The 12,025-nt window shown below is 58.6% G+C and overlaps 1 protein-coding gene across 1 annotated transcript in view; it reads right to left on the reverse strand.

Annotated features, from left to right (window-relative positions):
• Window positions 1-10,094, reverse strand: part of KIF26B (kinesin family member 26B) — a 468,194-nt gene extending 458,100 nt beyond the window's left edge. Inside the window, exons 1-2 of the mRNA XM_058309397.2 lie at window positions 9,923-10,094; window positions 8,872-9,273 (exon numbers count right to left, since the gene is read on the reverse strand). Of these exons, the coding sequence (XP_058165380.1) occupies window positions 8,872-9,273; window positions 9,923-9,985 (465 nt within the window). The 5' untranslated portion in view covers window positions 9,986-10,094. The remainder of the gene's footprint in view (window positions 1-8,871; window positions 9,274-9,922) is intronic.
• Window positions 10,095-12,025: the final 1,931 nt, after the last annotated feature.

Consider the following 12,025-nt stretch of genomic DNA (forward strand, 5'->3'; position numbering starts at 1 on the left):
CTGTTTAACCTGGCAGCAGCAGCGGGAACATTTACCCTTTCTCATGTGCGAGAGTTTACGAGAACCATCCCCACCCAGACCAGCTCCAGCTCCGAGAGCTGAGAAAAGTGCGAGAATGCCTGGCGCGGGGTTTGCGTGCAGACTTCTCCGGGGGTCTGGCGGGAACCACCCGAAGAAATCAGCAAAGCAGAGCTGCGAAGGAAACCGTCTGAGAAAGAACACCCGGCTTGGGGGCAGAGGAGCCCCAGCTCCGGGTGCTGCTGGGAGCGGCCCACGCGGTCGCCGGGGTACACGTCCCCGCCTGCAGCAGAGCCCCCGCCCCCCGCTCCTGGGGCCCTGCCAGCGGCGGGACGGCGACGAAGGTTCTGATCACACGCACGGCATCTGATCACACGCACGGCCTCGCAACTAAAGGAGCGGCTGTTTTCATCGACTTAAATTTTCTGTGGAGCTCCCCCGACCAGGGAAGATGAAGCCGGAAAGGCTGGGTTCACTTGGAGGAAAAGAAAGAGAAAGGGGGTGTGAATGGTTCCCTTTGCTCTGCTGCTCCTTCGGCATTTTGGGGTCATTCTTCAGGGGAAGGAGGGAAGGAGGGAGGGAGAGGAAAAGAGAGAGAAGAGAGGGAGGAAAGAGAGGAGAAGAGAGGAGAAGAGAGGGGGAGGGGAGGGGAGACCTTTTATAAAATTTAGAGTGGGTGGCGGACTTGGCCCAGTGGTTAGGGCGTCTGTCTACCACATGGGAGGTCCACGGTTCAAACCCCGGGCCTCCTTGACCCGTGTGGAGCTGGCCATGCGCAGTGCTGATGCGCGCAAGAAGTGCCGTGCCACGCAGGGGTGTCCCCCACGTAGGGGATTTGATTCGTCCCTTTGCCCCGCCGTCCCCACGACACGCCTTCTCCTGGTTTCCTCCCGCTTCGGGGGGCTTGCCCTCCTCGTTCTACCCTGGCTGCGCGGCGGCTCCTTCTCCAGCGTCTGCTCTCCCCTGGGTGCTCCGCGGAGAGCTCACCCCGACGGCAGGTTCCACGGCCTCCTGCAGGCGGGCAGCTCCCAGCTCCGGGCCTCCAGCCCTCAGCCTGTCCCAGCAGCCCAGACGGGACCCCACAGACACTGCACCCCCAGCACCCCGCCTCTTCACCCGCGGCGGCCGACACCCCCCTGCCGCGTTCCATCCCAGCAAGGGCAGCCCCGACACGCACCAGCCCTGGGCAGGCACCCAGAAGCTCCCGTCCCCCTCGCCCTCCTGCCCCGGCCGGGCTGCCCCCACCGTGGGGATTCCAGGTGCGCATCCAGGTGCGCCATCCACCTGCCTCCCGCCTGGTTCGGGCCAGTCGCCTTTCACACAAGCCACTGCCAGGGGCCACCCCGACACCACTCTCCCACCATCCTCCTCTCCGCCAGCGTCTTTGGAAAGGCACACGCCCGAAAGCCCTTCCAGGGCTGCCAGCACCTGCAGAAGCAAGGTCAGGTGCCTGAGCCCGCACGCCCCAGCGCTCACTCGCCGACTCTCACTGAGCGCTGGTCACCACCACTTTAGCTCCCCAAGCATCCTGAGCTTGTAGCACTCCTTTTGCCTTATGCCTGCCATTCCCTCTGCCATGTCATATGCTGAACTCCTACTCACCCTTCAAAACCCAGCTTGAGAGCATGCCCTCCTTGTGCTCTCAAGCAGCCTGTGTGCCTCTGTTCTAGCACTTAAGTACTCTAATTCTTTGGCCTCTTGTCTGGCTCTACTCTGGACTGTAAGTTGTTCTAGGCCATGAATTGTTGTCCTTTTCATATCTTGGTTACAATGTGACACAGGACCGTAGCTGGTACATGAGAGGGACTCAAACTTGCTTATTGGCTCATGAATATCAGAGCAAAAGCATTAAATAAAATATTAGAAAACTGAGCAGCATATTTTAAAAATACATCATGATAAAATGGGGTTTATTATGGGCATGCAAGGATGGTTTAACATTGAAAATCAGTTATAATACATAATATTAATAGACCTAGGAGGAAAATCAGATGATCATTTCCCTAAAAGCTAAAAAGATATTTGGCAAAATACAGCACCCATTCCTGACCAAAAAAAAAAAAAAAAATTCCACTAAGTACCATAGGAACTAATGGTTACTTCCTTAACTTTTAAAAATAGAGACCTCAGTTCAAAAGTCATCTTACTGGAAAGTGGATGTGGCTCAGGTGATTGGGCTCCCGCCTACCATATGGGAGGACCCGGGTTCAATCCCTGGGTCTCCTGTTAAAGGCGTGCCCATGTGGCAAGCCAGTGCCCATCCAAGTGAGTCAACACAACAAAAGAGAGACGAAGGGGAGAGTCAAGGGAAAGCAAAGCAGAGACCAGGAACTGAGGTGGTGCAATTGACAGGGAACCTCTCTCCACATCAAAGGTCCCCAGAATCAAATCCCGGTGAATCCTAGAGGAGAAAGATGAGAAGAGAAGACAAAAAGAGAAATAGACACAGAATCACACAGTGAATCGACACAGACAGCAAAAACAGCAGGGCAGGGGAGGGGGAGGAAAGGAAAAAAAAAAAAGACATCTTACTTACTGGGAAAAACTACATACTTGCCTACTACATCACTACTATTTATTATGGAGGTATTAAGCAATGAAACAGAAAAGAGAAAAATACTTAGATGCGTAAAAATAGTAAAAGAAGAGAGTAATAATATTTTGATTTGTAGAAGATAAATTCTTTAGAAAGCCCAAGAATACCAGTTAAAAGAACTAATGAGTACCCTAGTAGAATTTAATAAGGCAATAGGATATAAAATTATTGTACACATAAACATCCTTTATACATACAAATATTATCAATAAAAGGAGCTGATGGAAAAAGAAGATCCCATTCATAATAGCTACAAAAGATATAATACCTAAAAATATATTTAACAAGAAATGTACATGGCCTATATGAGGAAAAACTGCTGAAAAGTAGACTTATTCTAATGCAAAGACATTTCATGTTCTTGGGAAAGAGTAGACATCTTAAAGGTACCAATTTTCCCCTGATAAAGCTGTAAACGTAACATGATCCCAGTTAAAATTATTTTTAGGCAAGCTGACTTGGAAGTTCATATGGGAAAATAACTAGTCAGGAAAGAACAGCCAGAATGGCACTGCTTGGGTGGGAAGGAGCTAGCCCTGCCAATGGTAAAACATACTGCGAAGCCTCTATAACTAAAACAGTGTGGAACTGGCACACAAAGGCAGGTTACAGAACAGAATAGAAAGTCCAGAAATAGAGCCAAGGACAAACGGATTCATGGCTTATGATAAAGGTGGCATCTGAAATCAGTGGGGAAGATGGATATTTTAATAAATGGTTTGGGGACAACTGGAGAGACATTTGGAAAAAGATACAATTCATCTACACCTTTTGTTATATACCAAAATAACTGTCCAATGGATGAGAGGTATAAATGGAAAAAGGGAACAATATAAATACTCAAAACCAGATGAGTTCCTTTACCCTTCACCGGTAGGCAGACACCTTTCTAATCAGGACTCAAAATCCCAGAGACAACAGCAAATAGAAAAACGGATACCAACTGATTTGCCATTTTGATAAAGAACCCAAGAGCAACCCAGGAGCACGTGGGTACTCTGGCACCTTTTGCGCCTTGACAACTGTACCTTAAGACAAGCCATCTCAGACTGGGGGGCACAAGCGTGAAAGCGGCAGGAGCCCACTCTAAACGGAGCTCCCGACCAGAGCAAGCGCCCACAGGAGGTGAGGGAGGGAGAAAACAGAGGCCCCGAAACCACCCTGTAGCTCAAGGCAGCAGCAGCCAGGAAAGTAGCCTCTATTCCTGAAGACACCGTGCCCCCTGCCCACCCAGCCACCCTCCGTCCCCGGCGCAGGGCAGAGGAGCCGGCAGCTCTGCCCACGGCTCAGGCCTGCGCACCTGCGCGCTCTTCTCCCAGAGGCCGGGCAGGCGCCCCGGCGGGGTGTCCTGTCCCACGGGCCGGGGTGTCCTGCCCCACGGGCCGGGGTGTCCTGCCCCATGGCCAGCTACAGCCTCAAGGGAGGGAATATAAACAGGAGGAGGCCCTTTCCCCACCCCAACCCATCACCTGCCAGCCAAGAAGACTGCTCAGCTGGGAATCCTCACAGCCCCTCGGGTGTTTCCCGTCCCCACCCCCGGGGCAGAGTTAGCCTTCGAGAGCCAGGCAAGACCCCCACCACCACCTCTCCCGAGCAGGGGTCTCCCCCTCGGTGACACGCGAGGGGCCCTGGCCACTCCTGGGGGAAGTGCCTGGACGTCTCTGCTCCTTGCATTTGTTCCAAACACCTGGAATTCCGGTGAAGAAAAGAAATCAGGGCCATCTTCGTTTGGTCATGTGAGACATCATGTGTGTACACGTATGTGAGCAGGCATCACGCGGCTGTGTGTGCCTCAGTAAGTGGAGAAACATGTACCTTAGTAAGTGTGTGTGTGTGCACGTCTGGACAGACCGACAGCACCCGGCACACGAGGCTGTAACCGCTGGCTGCTTGTCATCATCGCCACTGTCCTCCTGTGATGAGCGATGGAGAGCATGATGTAATGCCAGAGAGCAGGTGGCGCCGCCTGGATTTTAACTGGCTTTATCCTTCTAAAAGCCAGCAAAATTTCCAGCCTCAGCCTCATGAGCACCACGTCCCTAATGCAGCAATCCAGTCAGCAGGGAGCGTGAAGGGTCCCCGGCCAGGGATGCCGGCAGAGGGGACGAAGGCACATCGAGACGGGCCTTGCTTGCGCACGGCGGAGAAGCCGCTGGAAGGAAAGGCCGACGCGCCCAGCTCGCACACAGGCCTCTCGGGGACGTTTCCCTGAACTCAAAAGATCTCAGGGATTTCCCAGCGGCAAAGGCTACAGACCTTCCTCATCAGTGACCTCATCTGTTAGGCAACCCTTTATCTAAAATACTTCTGAAATGGCAAAAAACTAAATCACGAGTATCTCCGAGAACAAGGAGATACGTCAGAACTCAAAGGAAGCTTTTTGAAAATAGCCGTGTGTTCGTGGGGGGAGAAAAGTTTCCACTAGAATTCTCTCGTAAGTAATGTAGATTTAAAATGCACACCGAGGTTCCCTGTTTGTAAAGCGTCTAGCGATGGCTTATGAAGGACCTTCTGGATATTTTTTCCTGCCCGTTCTGGAGCCAGGAAAATATAGAAACCTGTGTCTGTGGTTCCCTGCCCGAAGCTAGGGCTCCCCGGGCGCCGGCTATCTAGAGCGCCGGCGGGCTGTGTGCTCCCCGAAGGACGCGTTCCTTTCTCTGCTCTGCTTTCGGGCCACTCTTCTCAGCGGGGCTGGCTCATCTTCCTGATATTTCTGGGGCACAGGTGGACCCAGACTATGGGACTTTTTTAAACATGAAAAAAGATTTTGCTTTGTATTGACATGTAAATGAGCAGGTATCTGATCCACGCCTGCCAACCTGAGCATTCCTGCTTCCTCCAGGGAAGTCCTTTGTGCTGATTTCTTTCCCGGTAGGACCTGCACCTCACCGCAGGCAGACCGGCCCAGGGTAGCCCGAAAATGAGGGGTTCACACCCTGGCCCCTGGGGCCGGCACTGGTATAAACGGGGAGCCCCTCCTGCGCTGGCTGGGAGGTGTTTTCTGTTTACACACTGCAGCAGCACAGCCGAAAGGGCCATTTTCATTTAAACCCCCAAACTTTACAGTCCCACATTCTTTGTCTGGTCTGACCACTTCCACTTAGCAGCACAGAAAGAAAGGCTATAAACCAGTAAGTACTTTTTTACTGGCGGAGGATGGTTTACGGCCGCAGGCATCTCCCCTGGCAGGTGAGCTCCCGAGGCTGAAGCCAGGGCCACAGTCATGTCCACGGCCAGATCCACGGCCAGGGCCACGGCCAGATCCACGGCCAGGTTCCCGAACAGCCAACAGGGGCTGTGCTTTTCCTTAAAACCTCTCCAGAGAAGGAAAACCAAGCCTGCAGGTGCACGCCCCGCTCTAGCCCTGCTCCAGCCCCGTGTCCTCCTGCTCCTGCCTCAGAGGACCCGGCACCACCACCCAGGAGCCCTCACCAGGCTGGCGGTGAGGCCGCGCAGCGCGCACCCAGACTCCTGGCCGCACCCAGGCACCTCCCCCCTCCTCAGCCAGGCGCCCCTGCACGGTCTCCACCCCCCCCCCACTTCACCCCTGCTCACCTCCAGCACTCCCCCCTCCTTGCACCTCCCCTCCGCGGGCCTCCAGCACGTCCCCCTCTTCCTGAACCAGCGTCTCAGACACAAACTGGGGGAATTCAGCAGGGCTTCCCACCTCACCGATGGGGATCGAGTGGGAACCCCTACAGCAGTATGGCATTTGGGAAGCACACTGACAAAATTAGGAGAGAAAGGGGCTAATGCGTTGTAAGAAAACCCCTAAATTCTATAAGACATAAACTCTAGCAGAATATTATCTAATTAAATCATTGAAGCTCACATCTTTTGGTTTTTCTCCTTTTCTTTCAAATTTTTTTTATTGATCCTCACATCTTTCTCTAAAGAACAGAAGCCCTTTTCAAAATCTCATGTTAAATAATTTTTACAACATTCTAACAGAGTTTGAGTCATTTTGTTTCCATAACTTAATAGGAAAGTTAAAATTATAGAGAAGAAAACCGGTGTACTCGAGGTCACTAAGTAAACCAGCGGTGGAGACAGGACAACACCAAGTCCGTGCTAACGAACTCTGGATGTGCTCGTCTCCTGCCTGGCCTTCTAGAGGCCTGCAGAGGAGGCTTTTCCCTCCCTCTGGCTACAGTTCACACTCTACTGAAGAAAACATGCCCCAAATACACTCCAGCATCTTCAATGAATTACAAAGACGATATTTGCTAATTACTCCTCAAAAACTCATCTTTCTCCTCCTGAATCTTACTCTCCAGGGTGAAATGCACGTTGGAGTGAGAGTTAAATCCCTTTTCCTAATGAAACTTAACTCCTTCCTGCTAGACAGCCACAGAGGCCCACAGTCTCCTCACAAATCCAACTCTGGGAAGAAGACAGACCTTTTCTCAGAGTTACAAGGGTACAGAACACGGGGCGCTGATTGGGTTGAAATGTTGTAAACTTTAAAGGTGTAAAGGAAATTATGCCTAACCTGGTGGCATAATTTCTCGTAGAAGAACTTAAAATTATTCTTCCCAGGAACATGCAGAAGGAGAATTTCTAGTTAAAATCGTGGTCATTACTAACAATAAACTGATCCAAAGCACCCTCCTTCCTGGTTAAGCCTGTACACTCCCCTGTGCCAATGCCAGGCCCCCAGTGCCGCGTCGCCTAGAAAACTCGGGCCCCTGTGGCCCCTCCAGATTCGCGGACGGGCAGCTCTTCTCTGGACATGCACCACTGCGGGTTCCTTCTCCTGCAGCGCTCCCCTCACTCTGGCATTCTCATCAGTTTCCCAATTCGCTTGTATCTCATAGCGTAAATAAAACGGGTAAACATATTGAACTGCCTCCTAAACATTCTTCGTGAATTTTCCAGGCTTTTCCAACAAAAACGAAAGTCCGGTTTGTCCATAAAACATGACGGAGGCATCTAAGTGCCAACGTTTATTTCTCCTTCCCACAGATCATTTTCCTCCGCACACCCTCCTAGTTTATAAAGAGTAGATTTTGATTTACCTCTGTGCACAAAGGAGCACTCAAACAATGGCACAAAAACCCCTTCTAAGAACAGTGCTCCACTAATGCTCTACAATAATCTGGTGGGTGCAACTTACTAGGTTTGCCAAATATCAGATTTTGTATCTTTCGGAATGAAGGCTCTTCATATCTTTATCAGATAGCTCAGTCTCATTATACAGTGTCACAGCACGTCTCCTCCACAGCGCCTAAAACAAACGCGTCTGAAACGGTGAATTACGCATTCCCCGTTCACCTTGTCTCCTCCCTGAGTATAAACTCCATGTGGACAAGGACTGGCTCGTTCTTTTCACTGCTGGACCAACTGCGGGTCTCGGATGTCAATCCATAAATACTGGATGAATGCTCTGAAGAGCAGCTAAATCTGAGTGAAGAAACTGTTAAATTGGAAGATGTAGCATTCAAGGGTGAAATGAGCTTTTAGATTCTGACATTTATTCTCAGGATGTCCTGACCAACGAATTACCAAACTCCAAATACCGCGCACTGACAACGATCCCAGGAGTTAATTACTCGTGAGATAAATTCTGGGTTCATAAAACCAATTCTCGCCGTGGTAATTTTCCACATTTCAAATTTTACAAAGTCTGTGGGTGCCGGTTTAACTTAACCCTTGCACAGGAAACATCCGTGTGTGTATCTGGACGAGCAGGTGCGGTTTTTCCTCAGCTCCCCTTCTCGAAATCACAGCGTTTCATTTCAAAAGTAACAGAAACATAAACCGGAAAATGCCAGGGAACAAACAGTGCCCGAAACCGCCAAAGCAATTCGCGGTTGTCTTGATACTTCTCTCCCTCCACCCCCGATAAAAACTCTTTGAAGGGGCAGAGTAAATATTATCATCTGATAGTCCCTGGGCCCAGCCGTGCAAATAAACCGCATTGTTTCCCTCTCGGGGCCCCGCCGGGCTGAGGGCGCCCGCCAGGTGAGAGCGGCTCCAGGGCGCAGCCCTTCCCGGGGACACGCGGGGCGTGCGGGACTCTCTGCCACCCCAGGAAGGAGAGCCGCCGAGGGGCCCCGGGAGCTGCCAGCCCTGGACCTGGGCTGCTGCTGCAGCCTCCGGCGACACTCTACAGGATGACGGGTGGGGGCTGGGACAGGCATCGAGTGGCGGGGAGAGGGAAGGGCCCGCGGGGCGCGCGGCACAGGGGCCAGCCTGGGGCGCACCGGGGGCGGGACTGCCCAGGGAGGGGCCCGGGGGCGGCGGGGCGCGCTCACCTTGCCGGGGCCGGGCCGGGGCAGCAGCAGGCGCAGCGCCTGCCTCTTGAGCTCCGCCAGGCGGCCGCTGCAGTTCTCGCACCAGGCGCCGCGGTCCGAGCCGGGGGACGAGCCGCCGCCGCTGCCGGAGCCGGGCGAGCCGGTGCCGAAGCCCGGGGAGCCGCCGAGGGAGCCCGGCGAGCTGGTGCCGATGCCCGGCGACGCGGGGCCCGGGGAGCCCGCGAAGGAGCCGGGCGACGAGGTGCCCGAGCCGGGCGACGGCGTCCCGGACGAGCCCAGCGCCGAGCCCGCGCCCTCGGGCGGGGGGCGGCCGCCGGCGCGCGGGTCCTCGCAGGCTTGGCGGAACCAGCTCTCGGCCGAGAAGGGCGCGGCGGGCTTGGGCGGCGAGCAGACGTCGGTCACCTGCGGGGAGACGCACGGGTCGCACGGGCAGCTGGGCCGCCCGGCGCCCCTCCGCCCGCTGCGGGGCTGCGGCCGAGCCGACCACCCAAGCCCGGGGACCGTCCCCAGGGGCACCCCAGCCCACCCCGGGCACGCCCCGCGCCGGCTTCCGGCGCCGACGGACTCCCAGGACCTGGGAGAGGGGCTCGCAGGGGCGGGGGGCTAAATGGATTCCGGAGGGACCCCGAGGTCCGGCTCCCCTGGGCTCCCGAGCCCCGCGCCCACCCGGGACGGGATCCCGGGAGACCCCCTCCCAGGGCAGCGGGGCGCCGGGTCTCGTGTCACAGGCGCAGCCCTCCGGACCGAGGTGCGCAGCGGGCGGTGCTCCGGCCCCCGGGGACTCGAGGCGAGGAAGAGGGGAGCACCGGGTGGGGGGGACTCCCGGGCCCGCGCAACTGTGCCTCCAAGTGCAGGAATGCCTCAAAAGTTACGGGTGCGGGCGAGGCTGGCAGGGCAGCCCGGGGAGGTCCCGGGCCCGCGGGGGGTCGCGGCGGCCGCGGCGCTCGCCCTCGCCGGTCGCCACCGCCAGGCCCCGGCGCGGGAGCCGAGCTGCGGGCGCGGCGCGCGGGCCCCGAGCCGGGGGCGTGGCGGGAGGCCGGGGCCCACTTACCGCGTATTTCTTGCCCCTGGGCGAGACGGCGAGCCTCTCCTTGGTCCCGGCCACCGAATTCATGGCGACGTCCGCGGGGAGGGCTTCGTGCCGCTCCGCCAAGGCCGCATCCAAGAGGTCCTCCCGGCGGCCAGGCGCCCCCGCGGCGGGCGAGCGCGGCGCCCGCACTCCCAGCACTCCCGGCGGGGAGGGGGCAGAGGAAGGGGCCCCCGGGCGGGCGCCGGCTCCAATCTCCGGGCGGGTGGGCGCTGCTCCCCGGCTGGGGCCCTCGGCCTCCCCGCCGCAGCTCCGCGCTCACGGCCGGCCCCGGAGGCGCAGCATGTCCCGGCCCCGGAGCCGCGGAGCCCCGCGCGCGGCAGCTGCGGGCGGCGGGCGCTCGGCTCCTCCGCGAGCTTCCAACTGACTTGGGAGAAATTCTCCCCAAATACCAAGCTCCGGGCTCGGGGAGGAGCCTCGGGCCCGCGGAGCCAATATCCGTCTCCCCGCGCCGCTGACAGCCACGCAGGGCAGCGCGGGGGGCGGCTCCGGCTGGCGGCGGCGTCCGCGGTCAGGGCGCGCGGGGGAGCCTCGCGGAGGGCGGCCCCGCGGCCCGGGCGCCCCCCGCCGCCGCGCCCCTCGCCCGCCCGCCGCCGCGCCGGCCCGGCTCCATTTTATGGCGCTGCCGCTGCCACCGCCAGGCGGGGGGCGGGGGGCGGGGGGGTCGTAAATCTCCGTCCCTGCCGGGAGACGGCCGCCGAGTGGCCCGCGGCCAGGGCGCTAATGAACGCCGGCGGCGCGCGCCGGCCGCCGGGGCGCCGCGGGAGGGAGCGGGGCGCGCCGCGGGGCTGGGCCGCGCCCCCGGCCCCCCGCTGCCTCCCCGCGCCCAGGCGGCCCTGCGGCCTCGGAAACGCCGCGTGGAGGGACCGAGTCCCGAGCGAGGCCACGGACACGCCGGGGCCTCCCCCGCCCTTTGTTCTCGCAGACCTGGCCTGCCAGCCCTTGTAGGACCGTCCCCACCCACCCCGGCCGGCGGCCGCCCTTCGCGACCCGAGGCGAGGGCCGGGAGTCTCAGCGCCCGCGGGGCCCCAGCCTGCGACTCGCTAACCCGCCTCGGGCTGGGGCCGGCGAGCCCGGGGACCCCCCGCACCGGGGAAACTGAGGGACGCGCCGCGCACACGCGGAGCGGACGGCGAGGGCTGGCGGGGGGGCGTGGCGCGGGCCGGCCGAGGCCTCCCCTCGCGGGGGTCGGTCCCCTGGGAGCCCCCAACCCCGGCGCCTGGGGCTGGCAGAGGCCCGGGGGACCCGCTCGTTGCCCCCTCCCCGCCCCCCTCCCCACGGGTGCGGCGCCCGCGAGCGCAGGCAGCGTCCGCAGGGCTCCACACGTGGCTGCTCGGGGGTGTCATTTTTCATTTCCTGGGAGCACGGGTGTGTTGTGTCGTGACCTTTCATTACCACCCCGCGAGACGCCTCTTGAAGGACCGGCCCAGCGCGGGCATCGCGTGGGGTGCAGTGGCATCTCCGCGTCCCCGAGATGCCGGGGCTGCGGGTAGCGCAGGGCGCAGAGGCCGCTCGGGGCCCTGCCATTCGCTGGCTTCCTCAGGGGTTCAGACGCGGCGGGAGGGGCTGGAGGAGAGTGTTTCAGGGTCCGGTACCCCTGGGTAACGCCCCCAGCCCGCTCCCCGGGTCGCCCCCGCGCTGCCACTACCCTCCCCTGCGCCCTTGCGCGGGGATATTTCACAGCCACCAAAGCGAGGCAAGATCAAAAAGGAAGGTGAGGGCACCTTGGAAGTTTCCATGACGTTCCTACTGCGGATTTTAGAGCGACCGCATCTTTACACGCGAAGGGCGTGGGGGCGCAGGGACGCCTCGGGGGCGCAGGTACCCCCGGGGTGCCCATCTGTATTCCGCGGAAGCGCTGCGGCGAATACCACGGTCATTCGCTACGCGCCGCATCTGGGCGGAAAGCAGAGTGCGGCGGGTGAAACCGGCGAGCCGGTGAGGCCGTGGGGCGGGAAATAGGGTCTCGGGGGAGCCGTGCTGGGGAGCGCGAGATCCGCGCTCGAGACCGCGGCTGATCTGATTTGCATCCCAAAGTAGTCGCGGCCCAAAGCCCGTTGCTGGACT

Source organism: Dasypus novemcinctus, chromosome 13 (assembly GCF_030445035.2).
Source record: "Dasypus novemcinctus isolate mDasNov1 chromosome 13, mDasNov1.1.hap2, whole genome shotgun sequence".
Lineage (NCBI taxonomy): Eukaryota > Metazoa > Chordata > Mammalia > Cingulata > Dasypodidae > Dasypus > Dasypus novemcinctus.